The 18,769-nt window shown below is 44.3% G+C and overlaps 1 protein-coding gene across 1 annotated transcript; it reads left to right on the top strand.

The window, feature by feature from the left end:
• The first annotated feature begins 465 nt into the window (after nt 1–465).
• Nucleotides 466–18,266, top strand: LOC144458378 (uncharacterized). Its single transcript, XM_078160794.1, has 15 exons — nt 466–633; nt 2,832–2,887; nt 3,078–3,107; nt 4,133–4,258; nt 5,920–6,033; nt 7,743–7,856; nt 8,097–8,175; nt 8,319–8,547; nt 8,709–10,512; nt 10,612–10,785; nt 11,178–11,351; nt 11,742–11,915; nt 12,280–12,453; nt 13,635–13,681; nt 13,804–18,266. The coding sequence occupies exons 3-15, from the start codon at nt 3,100–3,102 to the stop codon at nt 14,352–14,354; spliced, it is 3,768 nt and encodes a 1,255-aa protein (XP_078016920.1). The 5' UTR covers nt 466–633; nt 2,832–2,887; nt 3,078–3,099; the 3' UTR covers nt 14,355–18,266.
• Nucleotides 18,267–18,769: the final 503 nt, after the last annotated feature.

Here is an 18,769-nt window from a genome sequence, read left to right as displayed (position 1 = left end):
CTGCCTCAAAATTATGAAATAAACCAGGGGCGGTTCTATGATCAGAGGTGCAGAGGCCAGGCCAGAGAAATGTCACTATTTGTGAAGCGGCGACTGTTGCGACTCTAAACTAAAGTCCAGAGGCTGTTTGTTTCCTCTGGATCATTCCAATGTGTCTTTACAGCCAGCTCTCAGCTGATGGAAGTGGCTGCTTCCTTTTCTCCCACTATTTACACTGGTGGTGTTGATGTGCACGTGTTCACCCTCACATGACTGATGCTTGCCTCTCAGTCAGAATACTAACACCTAACATCTGGCTTTAATCTGTCTGAACTAACTGACAGATGGACTGTAAGAGACATTTGGGCAGCTGTGTATTAATATGTCTCCTTGACTATATGAAGATTCTGCTGCTGTCCATTCATATTGGAGCTGCTGTATATTTGGGCCGAGGGCGCCACCTGCAGTGTGGAGGCGGTACTGGGTGGATGTGAAGAAAGAGACTGACGTGAGAGCACCTTGTTGTTGACTTTGTTTCAATAGGACAAACCGGTTTAACACACCTGTCCGTCACCGCCCCTTCCTACCTGTTGGCACTTTAGTTTCACTTTGTGTGCTGGTCGTCGTGTCGCAGCTTCTTGTCTCCATCTAAAGGTTTGTAAGCTTTGACACTTTTCACTGTGTGACTCTTGAATGACTCTTTGTTAGTTCACTTCCTGTAGAAACTTGTTAAAGTGGAGTTCAGTTTCCACCATGAGAGGAGGATCAGTGCGGACCGGACAGACACGTCCCTCCAAACCCTCTGAAGAATAACACAAACTCTTCAGTCCGGACTTTAACACTCTTCACTTCTTACTCTCTCAGTTTGTCACCAACTATTTAGACTCTAAAAGAAAAGTTACAGGTCCACGCAAGCGCACAGTAACGTGTTTTTTTTAGTAGAGATAAGGGCTGCTTGGTTACGTGCACGCGCGTGTCAGTATACGGGCGCGTGCAGGTCGCAGTCAGTTACTTCCTGTTCAGTGCGTCGGGGTCGGGAGTGCACCTGTGGCGCACTTGGGCGCGTGCTGGAATCAGAGAGGTTATATCATGGAGGCTGAGACGATCATGGCCAATCACATGCAGTCTTTCATCCCCTTTACACGCAGAGCTCTCCGCGTCATGACGCACGGGCACTTGGGATCCTTTTTGTTCAGAGGAAACTTTGGGCGCTCTCCGAATCACATCCTTTCTACTTTTAGTAGATCCTGCAGCTGCCCTTAAAAAGTAGCTCCTGTTCCATGCAGTCTGCACACAATCAGGACAGACTACTGTCTCATAACAGGACGCCCTGAACTTTGACCCTCCTGCTTCTATACCTGTTACCATGGAGACAAAGCTAACGCCTCTATCATCCACAGCTACAGAGCCAGAAGACAATATTGATTCCTAGTGCTGCACGATTTGATAAAAATGTGCGATTGCTATTTGAGTGGACAATATCGCGATTGCAATCACAATATAATAAATAAATGGTATCATGAGTCTTCTTGCTTGATTCAGTGTTTCCCCTACATTATATCAGGGGGGCACTGACCTGACCTGACAGTTATTGTTATTGTTATTTAACTTTTAAATTTTTACACAGCACGTCTTTCTGTTCAACGTCGCCGTACCTGAATCCAAAGTATCGCCATGTAATAGACGTTTTTTTTTTTTTACCATCAGCTCAGCCTGTTCATGTTCATGGTCGTGCTCATGCTCTTCTTCAGCGTCTGTGTTGGTCACTGCTGCAGCCAGCTGGTCACCTGAAAGTCACTGTACATGTGTAGGCCATGTTGTGTTTTCTGGCTTTCACTATTTTTGTAATGTTTTAACTTTAGTCAGGCGAAATGCTTTTTACCCTTTTATACAAATAAAAAACACGCACACTGAATTAAATTCTGGCTCTTTATTTGTAAAAAGGAAGAAATGCACCAAAACAGTCTTCTCTGGTTGCAAAGCCAACAATGGTAACACAGCAACAACAGTGATCAACAAAATAATGAACAAAAACAGTGAGTAAAGAACAACAAAATGCTCAGTACTTAAATGGTAACAAAATAAATAAACACATTTAAATAATATCTTGCCTTTGCCTTCCCATTGAGCTTTTCGCGGTACAGACCAACTGTTTTCTTTACTTTGGTCAATGTTGCTGTCCTTTTGTCTCGTCCACGCTCACCGTTTCACGTAACAATTATGGAGATAGATTTGTTTCATAATTATGTGTGTGTGAAGAGTTCGACAATCTATGTGTAAATGTGTCATCTGTAAATATAACACACCACAATTACAAAAAAAAAAAGATTTGTAAACTCACAAAAATATTTTGCAAGTATAAAACAGATCTGCAAATACACAAACACATTCCACAAATAAAAACAATATCTGTGAATACATTAAATTAATTTGCAAATAAATGAAAATCATTTGTGAATATCTTCCTAACATTTACAACTTTCCAACAGGCATTTGTGGATCTCAGTTCTGCGCATGTGGATTTGCTTTTTACACACACAGAGTTACACACATAACAGAGGCTGAGAAAACCTTCTTCTTCCTTCACATCATTTCACTCACTGTTGTTCTCTCTCTCATGGAGTCTCTGTCCATAAATGTGCTGCCATGTGTGAATGAAGCTGTAAGAAACATCAGCGTAAACGTCTCCTCTGTCTCAATGAGCAAATATCACTTTAACAAATCCATGACGGCAGCAGTGTCACATATTTCCTGTCTGAAGAGGGCTTAAAAGAGCCAGTCTGCCTCCAGTCTGAGTCCTGATGGAGCACATGGTCCCACTCAGATCAACAGAAAACTCTTTGTGTCCACAGACCTGGTCCAGACAGCAGAGAGCTGCAGAGTGATGAAGTCCATGAGAAGAAACTGAGTAAGTGGACCTTTGATTGATTCCAGTCTCTAATGTGTCTCTGTTGGTTCATGTGTTCACCTCCTGTCTTTGATCCAGACTCCACAGCACAAAGTTTATCTGACAACAAACACTTTAAAGTCTAATGATGAACCTGTCTGTCTGTCTGTCTGTCTGTCTGTGTCTGTCTGTGTCTGTCTGTCTTCATCAGGAGGCTGCAGGTTATCACCAACATGAAAAGGTATCACACTCAACACTTGACATCACATTTGATCCTGTTTCACCTTCAACATGTTCATCAACTCTCTGTTTCCTGTTTCTCTGCTCTCTCACCTCAACACTGACTCATAATAAACCTGTAAATGTACTCAAAGAGCCACAATGTGTCAATATAACCAGTTAATGGTCGGGACCTCGGAACCTCCGACCTTATGAACGCCGCTTAATCTAAAGCAGATGAACAAAACACATGCAGGTTAGTCTGTCACACCTCGTGTTAAGGGCTGTACCCTTCAGACACACTATAGAAAAGCAACGTACTTAAAGTGACATGAACTTTTATAGAATTTACATCCTTAAAATGACAAACTTTTATGATAGCAACAATAGTTATCTACTGCTGTGCGTGTATTAACTCTGGGGTTTTTGACCAGGGGTTACACAGAGACAAAAGTTTTCAAAGTGAATCCAACAGAAACAAATGAGAGCATCTGTGAGTGTGAGGACGATCAGCCCACGGCTTCATGTCAGAATAATATGAGCCGTGTTCACACTTTATTCTTTGTATGTGTGTATTTGTGTTGTATATATAGTGAACGTTACATGATGTGTCTCTGTTAAAGTGTCTGAAGCAGCAGACTGAACACATGTTGCACAAACTGTTGATACAAAAACTGTTGGAGACAAACTCTGAGATCAATCACAGCTTCAACTGTTTGTCATATGTCATGCTGTATCCATGGCAACGACTGTAGTCCTCATGTTAACCCTGTGGACTCAGCAGTGTCACAGTGTTAACAGTGAGAATTTAAACACATGACAGAGTGAGTGAAGTGTGGGGGGGCTCAGTGTGCAGGTCCACAGGGTGGAGGTTTGGATTGTGAGCTCCCCCTGGTGGTCAGTGAGGTTTACAGCTGCTCTCAGTGTTCCTGTCAGTCTGCTGTCATCCTGTAGGATTCTACTTCTCCTGTTGATAGCTGCTGATACTGAGGCTGAAGACTGAAAACTGAATTTCCCTCCCTGCTGCTCTTTCTCTCTGTGTGCTAGGATCCATCAGAGACCAGACTCCCCTGGACCTGAACCTGAACCTGATCCCAGCTGTGTGTCTCTTCAGACTGACCAGTCACATGAACATGGCATCGATGTTAAAGGACGAAAAGTCTCTGCTGCACAGTAAGCTGACATTAAATGTTAAATGAACCTGACAGCTTCCCAGTTTAACTGGTCTTGTCTCCATCATCTCCATCATCTCCATCATCTCCATGCCCCAAGCCTCGCTTTCCATCATCCAAAAGTCACTCAGGAAGCGAGTACAGTCTCAGCACAGTCTCTTCCACGGTCCATATCCCACTCAGTCAATCTCCACTCAAAACACAAAATCCATCATGTAACTTTAGCCTCCCTCCATTGTCCCAACAACTGTGGCCTAATGCTAAAAGAATTCTCTCATGTCAGTCGTCATGCTCACTGCTCCGTCAACACGAGCTCTCTTCTGGAGGCCATCATCACCCCCAAAGAAAAAAATAAAGAAAACTCTGAAACGTTAACACACCTGTTCTTTTTCTCAATCTGTAGAGTTTAAGACTGTTGCATCACCACCACCCACTGGATTGCAACAGTTTCACAGAGCAAACTATTTACAGTGTCCATTCAAATAGATCCCAATCAAGACATCTTACGTTTTTCTAATCCAGACCCAATTATGATCTGCCAGGCAGTTGTAGTTGGAAATCCAACAGGAGTGGCCGGAAGCTCTAATAAGAAAACAGTGATGTGCAGGGCGAGCCTGGTCTCACTCCAAAGTTGTCAAAATCTGGAGCTTGGGCAGCGACTTTCAGCGTCAGAAACCAACAGAAAAAGGCCTTTAACGTTGACATGACATGCGGCCGGTTGCTGTTATAGTTTAACAGTGCCTGGTGGCATCGGGGAAACACAGCGGGACAAGTTCAAAAGTTTAGGCGGCGGAAGTCTGACAGGGGCGGTCTGGAAGGGCGGTGTTCATGTCCTGTAAGATTCTTAAGCCAAAACCCTGTTCTTTTATCCTCAACCTAACCACATGCTTTTGTTGAACGAAAAAACGTCTGTTCACAGTGTTGTACCAACATAGTGTGATTTTGAAAGAGACTGTATGTAGACGTTAACTTTTCTGTGAAAACAGAAGTGTACTTTGAAAGAAGACAATGCATGTAACAGGCTGAACTTGACATGGTGTCCCAGAATGCACCAATGGTTCCTTGCACATCATATGTGGATGTGGGAAGTCCATGACCAAAAGTCAATATGTGACGAGGTTGGAGTGAGAATGTGCTGGCAGGGCTCTGGTATCATGTGAAAGATGGTTTTCAGATGTTGGTCAAGATGTTCAGTGACTGTGCTGTCCTGACATCAGTAGGGAGTTCATTCCACCACAGAGGAACCAGAACAGAAAAGAGTCTTGACCCAGATCGAAGACCACACCACCAGGGACAGGGCAGCTAAATGTCCAGAGGTAAAGGAGGAGGGTAGGGTTTGATGGCTTGTTGGTATGAAGGACCAGCTGCAGAGGTCTGAAGACAAGCTGCAGTTCAACAAGACAAAGATTTAGCACTATCAGAAACTGACCCTGCACTCAGATGTGCTGCGTCCAAAACCCAAAACAGGCCACAGTTTCAATTGGAGTGGCAGCTCAACAGTGTGAAGTCTTAGCACATCTGACTGACAACACACTGGTTAAACATTCACATACACTGAATACAAACAAGCATTGAGATAAAATAACTTTTATTATCCAATAAAACCAGTGAAATCAGAGACAGAAAGCTTGTATGTTCAGTAAATGTCAGTGTTTCTATCAGTTTCCAGCAGCAGAGAGAAAAGTCCCCTGTACCCAGCTGTGTGTCCATGAAGAGTGATCGGTCTATGGATCGTCTGATTGACTTCAAAGATGGACGTCCTTCTTCTGACCCACTGTAAGTGCTTAAGACTGTCAACTGAAACAGATGGGCTATCAGTTACACAGAAACAGAACTGGTCGTCCATGATTTACAGTGTTGTTTACATCTGGTTTTCATGACAATAAATTATGGCAGAGCACAACATCTTTAACTAACTGGTGTGTGTGTGTAATTCATAACTTAAAGCAGTCTCCTGGTGCAAACACAATGTGAGCTAATTCTTTCACAGAGTCAACCAGGGGAGGCCAAAGTGTCAGATCGCTGCAGATTTTTGGGGACTGGCAGACAACTGGGGACTAGCTGAAGTCCTCTGGGCAGTAGTTCTAGATTTTTTAAGGACTACCTGCAGCAGTATGGCAAGTAGTTTCAGAAGCTTATGGTCCAGATGCAGAGGCTTGAGGACTCACTAAAGTGGTCTGGAAACAAATTAAAGAGGTTGTGGACTAGCTCGACCCTGGAAATCCAGAGTTCTCACGAGAGCACAATTTGAATTTTCTCAGCGAGTCACTCTGGCAATCAGTAATGATGCTCATTACCCATGCCCTTGGAGCCAAGCTGCACCAATCACATCGATGTATCTGATACAGGCGGGCCAGAGGCGAGCTAAACAGATGACGACAGCGCTGCGACGACGAAGTCCGGAATCAGTCAGTAAACATTGCAAGATGGCTACGGATGAACACCAGTTGTTTGAAACAGCTTTGGCCGCTACAATAAACGAGTTAGACTTGGCTTTTTCTCTAAAAGAGGAACAGAAGATGGCGCTCGAGTCTTTCCTTTGCAAGAAGGACGTTTTTGCTGTTTTGCCGACCGGATATGGCAAGAGTCTAATCTACCAGTTAGCTCGGCTGGTAGCGCTCTGGACACGTCACCCCGTGTATTGTTCTGATTGGTCGTAGTGTTAACCAATTCCATGTAGTGATATTTTCAAATGCATGCTTGCTGCCGCACCTCGAGTTGGGCCATTTGCATTACTCATAGCCAGACCCTAAATCTTTCTAGATGTGGGTCTGGATTTCCAGGCTAGACTAGCTCCAGAGTTTTAAGGTCAATTGCTGCAGAGGTTTTTGGACTACTTTCAAAGAGCTGCGTCCACGCTTCAGAGTTCTGGGAACAACCAGTGAAGGTATGTGGACTAGTGGCAGATGTTGGGGCCGAGCTACAGAGGTCTGTACACTAACTACAGAAGTTTAAGGACTACCTGCAGAGGTCTGGAGGCAGAGCGCAGTTTGTTGAAGAGTCAGTTAGTCAGTTAGTTTAAGAGTTCCCTTTTGAAGGGTTGCCCTTATGTCCTAGCCTTTGTAGGTAAGTAGTCTTTGGTTTCACAGATGCCTCCAGAAACACCCTCTGATTAAAGCTAAAGCCTCAGATTGCTAATTGCAATTATAATCAGGGAATGTAGTGCAGGCTCCACCCACAAATGACCAAGACAAAGCTTTATCACTGACAGAAAATGGCCGTGCTCCCAGATGTGCTGTGGCCCAAAGACAAACACAGGTCACAGTTTCAAGTGTAGGGGCAGGTCAACGGCATCAAGTGTAAGCCTGGCACTGGCATAAAATTCCAAAATTCCACGTATCACATCAGATTGTGGTGATCAGTGCCTTTAAGCACACACGCCGCTGCCTCACACACATCCACCAGTCAGGTCAAGGAATATCTATGCTGTGTTTTATGCTGAATAGAAATCTTGTATGTTCAGTAAATGTCAGTGTTTCTATCAGTTTCCAGCAGCAGAGAGAGAAGTCCCCTGTACCCAGCTGTGTGTCCATGAAGAGTGATCAGTCTAAGGGTCATCTGATTAACTTCAAAGATGGACGTCCTTCTTCTGACCTGCTGTAAGTGAATGAAACTGTTGAATGAAACAGATGAACTAACTGCTGTGATCCTCAGTCATGAGACACAGAATCAGGTGTCCATCATTTACAGTGTTGTTTACATCTGGTTTTCATTCTGATCAATCATGACAGAATACGTCTTTAACTAACTGGTCTGTGTGTGTTTTTGTAAATGATGTAAGTTCTGCAGTCTCCTGGTGCAAACATCATGTGAGCTCACTGTTGATGATTCCTCCACAGAGTGGACCAGGAGAGCTCAGAGGTTCCCAGTGGTCAGTCTGCCCAGCAGCATCAAACACACCTGGACTCCATATTTATGGTCTGTACATGTACAACAACTATTTTGACATCTATTCTGTTCACAATCATCTCCATGCTGCACTTTTTACACCAGTGGATTGTCAGTGTGTCCAACATGGATCTGATGTTTGAGTGTGTCATTCATATAATATTCTGTTCCAGCTGCTGGAGGAGAACATCCTCACTTTTGTGAAGAATGAGCTGAAGAAGATCCAGAAGGTTCTGAGTTCACATTACCCAGAATGCTTAGAGAGTCAGAGGGAGGATGAGGAGGTGTTGGATGGTGAGGATGAAGAGCAGAGGAGGAGCAGCAGAGAGGCATTTGTGAAGATCACACTGAACTTCCTGAGGAGAATGAAGCAGGAGGAGCTGGCTGACTGTCTGCAGAGCAGTAAGAGGATTTCTATAAAGATTTAACATGATGGATAAATGGGACGTTTACTAATGTCTCAAGAGACGGACCAAAATATATTCATATACTCATTCTTTGAGGAAATGACATGTTGAAATATTTTCTTTGTCTTACTGATCTTCTTTGTTGTGTTCATTCAGGACATCCATCTGCAGTCTGTCAGCGTAAACTGAAATCTGACCTGCAGAAGAAGTTCCAGTGTGTGTTTGAGGGGATCGCTAAAGCAGGAAACCCAACCCTTCTGAATCAGATCTACACAGAGCTCTACATCACAGAGGGAGGGACTGCAGAGGTCAATGATGAACATGAGGTCAGACAGATTGAAACAGCATCCAGGAAACCACACAGACCAGAAACAACCATCAGACAAGAAGATATCTTTAAAGCCTCACCTGGAAGAGATGAACCAATCAGAACAGTGATGACAAAGGGAGTGGCTGGCATTGGGAAAACAGTCTTAACACAGAAGTTCACTCTGGACTGGGCTGAAGACAAAGCCAACCAGGACATACAGTTCACATTTCCATTCACTTTCAGAGAGCTGAATGTGCTGAAAGAGAAAAAGTACAGCTTGGTGGAACTTGTTCATCACTTCTTTACTGAAACCAAAGAAGCAGGAATCTGCAGGTTTGAAGAGTTCCAGGTTGTGTTCATCTTTGACGGTCTGGATGAGTGTCGACTTCCTCTGGACTTCCACAACAATGAGATCCTGACTGATGTTACAGAGTCCACCTCAGTGGATGTGCTGCTGACAAACCTCATCAGGGGGAAACTGCTTCCCTCTGCTCGCCTCTGGATAACCACACGACCTGCAGCAGCCAATCAGATCCCTCCTGACTGTGTTGACATGGTGACAGAGGTCAGAGGGTTCACTGACCCACAGAAGGAGGAGTACTTCAGGAAGAGATTCAGAGATGAGGAGCAGGCCAGCAGAATCATCTCCCACATCAAGACATCACCAAGCCTCCACATCATGTGCCACATCCCAGTCTTCTGCTGGATCACTGCTACAGTTCTGGAGGATGTGATGAAGACCAGAGAGGAAGGAGAGCTGCCCAAGACCCTGACTGAGATGTACATCCACTTCCTGGTGGTTCAGACCAAAGTGAAGAACATCAAGTATGATGGAGGAGCTGAGACAGATCATCACTGGAGTCCAGAGAGCAGGAAGATGATTGAGTCTCTGGGAAAACTGGCTTTTGATCAGCTGCAGAAAGGCAACCTGATCTTCTATGAATCAGACCTGACAGAGTGTGGCATCGATATCAGAGCAGCCTCAGTGTACTCAGGAGTGTTCACACAGATCTTTAAAGAGGAGAGAGGACTGTACCAGGACAAGGTGTTCTGCTTCGTCCATCTGAGTGTTCAGGAGTTTCTGGCTGCTCTTCATGTCCATCTGACCTTCATCAACTCTGGAGTCAATCTGATGGAAGAACAACAAACAACATCCCGGTGGTCTAAAGTCTTCAGATTCAAACAGAATCTGAAGTATCTCCACCAGAGTGCTGTGGACAAGGCCTTACAGAGTCCAAATGGACACCTGGACTTGTTCCTCCGCTTCCTCCTGGGTCTCTCACTGCAGACCAATCAGAAACACCTAAGAGGTCTGCTGAGACAGACAGGAAGTAGCTCACAGACCAATCAGGAAACAGTCCAGTACATCAAGAAGAAGATCAACCAAGATCTGTCTGCAGAGAGAAGCATCAATCTGTTCCACTGTCTGAATGAACTGAATGATCGTTCTCTAGTGGAGGAGATCCAACAGTCCCTGAGTTCAGGACGTCTCTCCACAGATAAACTGTCTCCTGCTCAGTGGTCAGCTCTGGTCTTCATCTTACTGTCATCAGAAGAAGATCTGGATGTGTTTGACCTGAAGAAATACTCTGCTTCAGAGGAGGCTCTTCTGAGGCTGCTGCCAGTGGTCAAAGCCTCCAACAAAGCTCTGTAAGTACAGAGACAGTTGGATTCATATATCATAACTTAAATGCTCTGTTGTCTTTTCAACTTACTATCATTTTTTTCTTCATGATGTCGTCTCTTCAGGCTGAGTGGTTGTAACCTCTCAGAGAGAAGCTGTGAAGCTCTGTCCTCAGTTCTCAGCTCCCAGTCCTCCAGTCTGAGACACCTGGACCTGAGTAACAACCACCTGAAGGATTCAGCAGTGAAGCTTCTGTCTGATGGACTGAAGAGTTCACACTGTACACTGGAAACTCTCAGGTCAGATCAAGCTGCAGACCATCTGAAATGATTTCACATATTTCTCTAAACTATATCATGTCATTTGGATTGACTCCTTATTTATGAGTTAATCATAATTAACTGTGAGGATTTTAATCTGTGCTTAGAAGACATTATACTGTAGATCACCAAATTTAGTGGGTCCTCACTTGTTACCATCTGGATGAACTTGATATTTCAGTTTTACTGAACAAATGTAAAGTGTTCTTCTTGACTCAGTGTTATAATGCAGGTCTGTTAGTTTCCTGTTAGCTGAAGTACTAACTGAGATCTTTGTTCCTTTAGATTTGACGTTAGTCCAGACTCATTAATCAAAGAGGATTACATTTGAACACAGATATTTTTCTTCCTGTTGATTGTTGTCTCTTCAGGCTGAGTGGTTGTAACCTCTCAGAGAGAAGCTGTGAAGCTCTGTCCTCAGTTCTCAGCTCCCAGTCCTCCAGTCTGAGACACCTGGACCTGAGTAACAACCACCTGAAGGATTCAGCAGTGAAGCTTCTGTCTGATGGACTGAAGAGTTCACACTGTACACTGGAAACTCTCAGGTCAGATCAAGCTGCAGACCATCTGAAATGATTTTACATATTTCTCTAAACTATATCATCTTATTTGGATTGACTCCTTATTTATGAATTAATCATAATTAACTGTGAGGATTTTAATCCGTGCTCAGAAGAGATTATACTGTAGATCACCAAATTTAGTGGGTCCTCACTTGTTACCATCTGGATGAAGTTGATATTTCAGTTTTACTGAACAAATTTAAAGTGTTCTTCTTGACTCAGTGTTATAATGCAGGTCTGTTAGTTTCCTGTTAGCTGAAGTACTAACTGAGATCTTTGTTCCTTTAGATTTGACTTTAGTCCAGACTCATTAATCAAAGAGGATTACATTTGAACACATATTTTTCTTCCTGTTGATTGTTGTCTCTGTAGGCTGAGTGACTGTAACCTCTCAGAGAGAAGCTGTGAAGCTCTGTCCTCAGTTCTCAGCTCCCAGTCCTCCAGTCTGAGACACCTGGACCTGAGTAACAACCACCTGAAGGATTCAGCAGTGAAGCTTCTGTCTGATGGACTGAAGAGTTCACACTGTACACTGGAAACTCTCAGGTCAGGATTCATCAACATGTTCAACTGATGGCCACTTAAATCCTGATTTACATTAGTTGATAAACTCATAACCATCACAGGATTGTCTCTGCTGATATGATTTCAAACCAGTTGTCTTTTGTGTTTCAGTCTCTTTCCATCAACATGTTTTATCTTGTTTTTTTCTCTGTTGTTGGAACTTGAAATATCAGAGAGGAATCAGTAATGTTGTCAGATAGTTGGTGGACATTAGTGGGTGTTTGGTTGGGACTAGAAAAAAGTCAGTAATAATGTTGATGTAACCCCACAGTAGGCGACAGTATGGCAGTACTGTGGTACCCACCCTCACATTATGTGACATGTGTGTTGTTTTGTGTGTTTGCAGTGTGTCAGGCTGTCTGATCACAGAGGAAGGCTGTGCTTCTCTGGCCTCAGCTCTGAGCTCCAACCCCTCCCATCTGAGAGAGCTGGACCTGAGCTACAATCATCCAGGAGACTCAGGGGTGAAGCTGCTGTCGGCTGGACTGAAGGATCCACACTGGAGACTGGACACTCTCAGGTATGAAGAGGCCTGCTGCAGCCACACACACTCAGTCTGATAGAGGAGGTAGAGCTGGAAACTTTGTCTCTGTCACACTGTCAGCCTGGCTCATATGACCCTGACACACCAAGCTGACCTCAAACAACCACAGCTGATAAACACTGACTCATCAAACTGTTTGTGTCTCACATCAGACCATCAATACAGACACAAGTAGTCAGGGAACAGTAGCCAGGATGGGCCAAAACAGGGAGGGAAGGTGATGAAATGTTTCTGGAGCCTTGTCTTGTTTCAACATTGGATAATAGGACAGTGGTGTATCCTGACACGTTGGAGGTTCATGGTGGGTTGACGTGTGTCAGTGTGGTCATGCTGCAGGTTTGTGGGCTCATATGAAACAATAGTGGGGGATGTTTTGGTCTTCATCATCTGACACCACTGGGTGTCATCATAATGGGAATGTTTCCTGATTTAAAAGGAGTTTAGCTTCACCTGGATTTGGTTTGTTTTGCACTGACAGAGAGTTCCCTGGCTGATAAGAGTCGACTTGTAGTGGGACTCACCACAGAAACTAAAGGTGACAGTCAGCCACAGACGCTCAATGAAGAACTAACAGCTGATTGTGGACGTGGTGTGTCAGAGACCAAAGAGCTTTATTTAGAACTGGACCAACATTATGGGGAAACAGGCAGTGCACTGTGGCTGCAGATGGACTTTGACTGTCATATTTGATATTCAGATTACAGATGATAAAAACCAGTGCTGACTGTTGCTAGGAGACAGGATGTGAACAGCAACCCTAACCCATCCAACCATCCACCCCGACCTCCTCCATCAGAGGTTGTGTCTCCTTTACTTGTGACAGACAACAGTCATTATGACACAAACAAAGGAGGTCACTCATCAGGAGTAAAACAGGTGGTTTCAAAGCTCCAATAATCAATACTTGTATATTGACAATGGATCAGCTGACTGTAATGGTCAAGTGTTGTGTGGTGGTGATGAACCCACAGTAAACTGTTGAAACACCACCTGCTCAGGTACACTGAACTAAAACAATATCAGCTGATTAATAATAAGTGATGAACATGTCAGTCCATGTGGAGACAATAACAAAGCTGTGTGTATGAGAGTGATGTAATGTCCATGTTTCCATGGTGAAAGAGGAAGTGCTGCTCTGACCCCCCTCCTCCTTTCAGGGTGGAGCCTGCTGGAGTCCGATGGTTGACACCAGGTCTGAGGAAGTGTAAGTGTGTTTTTCATTTGATCTTCAAACTGTGACATCACTCATTCAAATCTCTGATGTCATCATCAGAGTGATGACAGATGAATAACTGCAGCTGTATTGTGTCTTCTTCTCTCCATCAGATTCCTGTGAACTCACAATCGACACAAACACAGTGAACAGAGAGATCAAACTGTCTGACAACAACAGGAAGGTGACATGTGTGAAGAAGGATCAGTCATATCCTGATCATCCAGACAGATTTGACCACTGGCCTCAGCTGCTGTGTAGAACTGGTCTGACTGGTCGCTGTTACTGGGAGGTGGAGTGGAGAGGATGGGTTGATATATCAGTGAGTTACAGAGGAATCAGGAGGAGAGGAGGCAGAGAGGACTGTTTGTTTGGATGGAATGATCAGTCCTGGAGTCTGATCTGCTTTGATGGTGGTTACTACGTCAGGCACAATAACAGAGAAACATACACCTCCTCCTCCTCCTCCTCCTCCTCCTCCTCCTCTGTCTCTGGTAGAGTAGCAGTGTATGTGGACTGTCCTGCTGGCACTCTGTCCTTCTTCACAGTCTCCTCTGACACACTGATCCACCTCCACACCTTCAACACCACATTCACTGAACCTCTTTATCCTGGGTTTAGGTTCTGGTTACCTGGTTCCTCAGTGTCTCTGTGTTCTCTGTAGGAGGGAGAGTCTCCTCCTGTTAGAGAAACTTTCTCACTGCTGAACAGATAGTTCAGTCTGTACAGGACTTGTTGAGAACAAAATGATGTAACAACAGGGAACCAAAATCATCAACCCACTGAGGGCTGGATTCAAAATCACACAAAAAAATCTAAAGTAAAACATCATCATCAACTCATCATGTGACTCAGTAGTGTGTACGGCCCCCGCCTGCCTGTTTGACCCAGGGCCCTCTGCACCAGGAGGAACCCAGGGCCCTCTGCACCAGGAGGAACCCAGGGCCCTCTGCACCAGGAGGAACCCAGGGCCCTCTGCACCAGGAGGAACCCAGGGCCCTCTGCACCAGCATAAGATCTGACAATCACTCTGAGGATTTCCTCCTGGTACCTAACAGCAGTCAGGGTACCATTGGCTATGACATGGAGGTCTGTGCAAACCCTACAAATGTCACAGGCAGCATAACGTTCACCACGGCGTCTCCAGACTCTTTCACGCCTGTCACATGTGCTCAGTGTGAACCTGCTCTCATCTGTGAAGAGAACGGGGCACCAATGGTGGACCTGCCAGTTCTGGTGTTCTCTGGTGAATGATGGAGCTGCACGGTGCTGGGCTGTGAGCACAGGTCCCACTAGAGGACGTGGGGCCCTCTCCACCCTCATGGAGTCTGTTTCTGACAGTGTGGTCAGAAACATGCACACCAGTAGCCTGCTGGAGGTCATGTTGTAGGGCTCTGGCAGTGCTCCTCCTGTTCCTCCTCACACAAAGGAGCAGATAGCGGTCCTGCTGCTGGATTGATGCCCTTCTGCGGCCCTGTCCAGCTCTCCTGGTGTAACGGCCGGTTTCCTGGTATCTGGTCTCAACCTGATTGGGCTGCAGGTACGGCCTCATGCTACCAGTAGTGCCAAGGACACTAGCAGAAGACCAAACTAGAGAAGAATCAGTCAGGAAGGATAAGGAGAGAGCAACTGTCTGTGGACACCACATGTAAAACCATTCCCTTTTTGGGGGGTGTCTTGCTTTTGCCTCTCCATTGCACCTGTTGTCACTTTGATTTGCACCAAAGCAGCTGAAACTGATTCACAATCACTTGTGCTTCCTGAATGGACACATTGATATCCCTGAAGTTTAACTGACTTCCTGTTACACTGTGACCATTGAGTGTTCCCTTCATTTTGAGAACAGTGTAGATTATCTTCATAACACAAGTGAACTTCACAACTGTTTAACCAACAACAACAAAATAATGTGTTCGAGAGGGAACAGGAGGAAGCAGAAAGCTTACGTAGTCCTGTCCCTTCCCAATCACTCCCCATATGCAACCAAAGTAACATATTCAATGATCCATGACCCAGGCGTGAATACTTTTAGTTACATTTGTATTATACATATTGTTTCATGTAAGGAACAGACATTTAATAGAAGAAATACACTGCTCAAAAAAATAAAGGGAACACTAAAATAACACATCCCAGATCTGAATGAATGAAAAATTCTTATTAAATACTTTGTTCTTTACATAGTTGAATGTGCTGACAACAAAATCACACAAAAATTATCAATGGAAATCAAATTTATTAACCTATGGAGGTCTGGATTTGGAGTCACACTCAAAATTAAAGTGGAAAAACACACTACAGGCTGATCCAACTTTGATGTAATGTCCTTAAAACAAGTCAAAATGAGGCTCAGTAGTGTGTATGGCCTCCACGTGCCTGTATGACCTCCCTACAACGCCTGAGCATGCTCCTGATGAGGTGGCGGATGGTCTCCTGAGGGATCTCCTCCCAGACCTGGACTAAAGCATCCAACTCCTGGACAGTCTGTGGTGCAACGTGGCGTTGGTGGATGGAGCGAGACATGATGTCCCAGATGTGCTCAATTGGATTCAGGTCTGGGGAACGGGCGGGCCAGTCCATAGCATCAATGCCTTCGTCTTGCAGGAACTGCTGACACACTCCAGCCACATGAGGTCTAGCATTGTCTTGCATTAGGAGGAACCCAGGGCCAACCGCACCAGCATATGGTCTCACAATGGGTCTGAGGATCTCATCTCGGTACCTAATGGCAGTCAGGCTACCTCTGGTGAGCACATGGAGGGCTGTGCAGCCCCCCAAAGAAATGCCACCCCACACCATTACTGATCCACTGCCAAACCGGTCATGCTGGAGGATGTTGCAGGCAGCAGAACGTTCTCCACGGCGTCTCCAGACTCTGTCATGTCTGTCCCATGTGCTCAGTGTGAACCTGCTTTCATCTGTGAAGAGCACAGGGCGCCAGTGGCGAATTTGCCAATCTTGGTGTTCTCTGGCAAATGCCAAACGTCCTGCACGGTGTTGGGCTGTAAGCACAACCCCCACCTGTGGACGTCGGGCCCTCATACCACCCTCATGGAGTCTGTTTCTGACCATTTGAGCAGACAGATGCACATTTGTGGCCTGCTGGAGGTCATTTTGCAGGGCTCTGGCAGTGCTCCTCCTGTTCCTCCTTGCACAAAGGCGGAGGTAGCGGTCCTGCTGCTGGGTTGATGCCCTCCTACGGCCTCCTCCACGTCTCCTGATGTACTGGCCTGTCTCCTGGTAGCGCCTCCATGCTCTGGACACTACGCTGACAGACACAACAAACCTTCTTGCCACAGCTCGCATTGATGTGCCATCCTGGATGAGCTGCACTACCTGAGCCACTTGTGTGGGTTGTAGACTCCGTCTCATGCTACCACTAGAGTGAAAGCACCGCCAGCATTCAAAAGTGACCAAAACATCAGCCAGAAAGCATAGGAACTGAGAAGTGGTCTGTGGTCACCACCTGCAGAACCACTCCTTTATTGGGGGTGTCTTGCTAATTGCCTATAATTTCCACCTGTTGTCTATTCCATTTGCACAACAGCATGTGAAATTGATTGTCAATCAGTGTTGCTTCTTAAGTGGACAGTTTGATTTCACAGAAGTGTGATTGACTTGGAGTTACATTGTGTTGTTTAAGTGTTCCCTTTATTTTTTTGAGCAGTGTATATACAGAAAGTAAATAGAGTTGTTTAGAGGTCCTTATTTCTATATTTGTCAAGAAGTGTTTTCTTGTATCTGTTTTTAAACTGTATAGAGCGAGTGCTTTGTTTTCCACAAGGTTACCCCACAGACTGATATGCACATGCTTTTAAGAGTAGTACGTACACAAGGTTGTTTAAAATTTAGTTTTCCTTTTAGATGACATTTTCCTTCTCTATTTTGAAACATGTTTTGAATGTTTTCAGGCAGTGCATTATATTGTCATATACTAAAAAATACAATCTTATGAGTTTTGTGCACATGTGTTTTCTTAAGTTAGTGTTCAGATGTATAAATAACCTTGTTCCTGAACCTCTTCCCAGTTATATGTAAAGACAGGACAGTAACAGAGTAACAAGAAGCACAGTGGAGGGAAACTGCAAAATTCAATACCATAAAACCACTTTTGGACTGTCAGCTTTCTCAATTAAAGGTTGTAAACACTGGAACTCATTACCAACTGAAATAAAATCAGTGACTAATCTGAAAACCTTAACAACAAAAGTTAAGTGTTGGCTTAAAGCAAACCAGAGCTGAACTCATTTTTAGAGTGTTGTAGTTTCAGTAGTTCATTTGTATTGTTTCTTTTTCTCTTCCAATTGTTGTATAGAGTTGTGATGATTTTGAATTCAATTTTGTAGGCTAAGTTGTATTTGTATTTGTGCAGGATTATTTGTATAGGGTATTTGTATATTGTACTTTTATAGGATTGTGATTTTGTATGTTGTATTTGTTTTAAAAGCCCAACTAGGGACAGGAGTTGAAAATTAGCTGTAGCTATAACTCTATATGCAGCACATCAGGTTCATGCTTTGTAATGAAACTATGTTAAGTGCATTGTCCCTATTAAATAAATCAATTCAAATTCAAATTCTTGCTTTAAACATCATTATTGCTGTTCTAACATTCACTAAGTCCATAAATTTCAAAGTCTGTGATTTAAAAAATAGAGAATTATTGTGTCAGTCTAACTAAAACCTGAAATCCATGTAAACATGTTAGTCTGACTGAAATCATATTAAGAAGAAGACATCCGTGGACGGGAGGAAAACATGAAATGGTGACTGTTTGGTCTGTGACGTAAAAGGTCCAATACTAACAAGCTGAAAGGGGACATATCTCCACCTATCGTAGAGGAGTCAGACATGCTACTGTCAATAAATGGATTCCTCTCCCGTGCTTGTATACTGGGACAAGGACAGTAGTCCAGTTAAACGTCCTAGTGGAGCTGTAACTGTAGCTGCACTGAACTGTGCATGGAAATATACTGACTGACAGCAGCAGAGGAGAGAGGCCTCTAGTGTAGGAACTGCTGGTCCTGCTGCCTCTCAGTCTGAGATTTGTTAATAAAACCCATGGATCTGATTGTTTGAA

The sequence above is a fragment of the Epinephelus lanceolatus genome, chromosome 17, assembly GCF_041903045.1.
Source record: "Epinephelus lanceolatus isolate andai-2023 chromosome 17, ASM4190304v1, whole genome shotgun sequence".
Classification (NCBI taxonomy): domain Eukaryota; kingdom Metazoa; phylum Chordata; class Actinopteri; order Perciformes; family Serranidae; genus Epinephelus; species Epinephelus lanceolatus.
The sequence above is the reverse complement of the archived record's forward strand: the minus strand, read 5'-3'. Positions and strand labels throughout refer to the sequence as shown.

Excerpts from the sequence above, each read along its gene's own strand:
- LOC144458378 (XM_078160794.1), top strand. Across the intron at positions 11,352-11,741 it reads TGTACACTGGAAACTCTCAG|GCTGAGTGACTGTAACCTCT; the intron begins GTCAGATCAAGC and ends TTGTCTCTGTAG. Across the intron at positions 11,916-12,279 it reads TGTACACTGGAAACTCTCAG|TGTGTCAGGCTGTCTGATCA; the intron begins GTCAGGATTCAT and ends GTGTGTTTGCAG.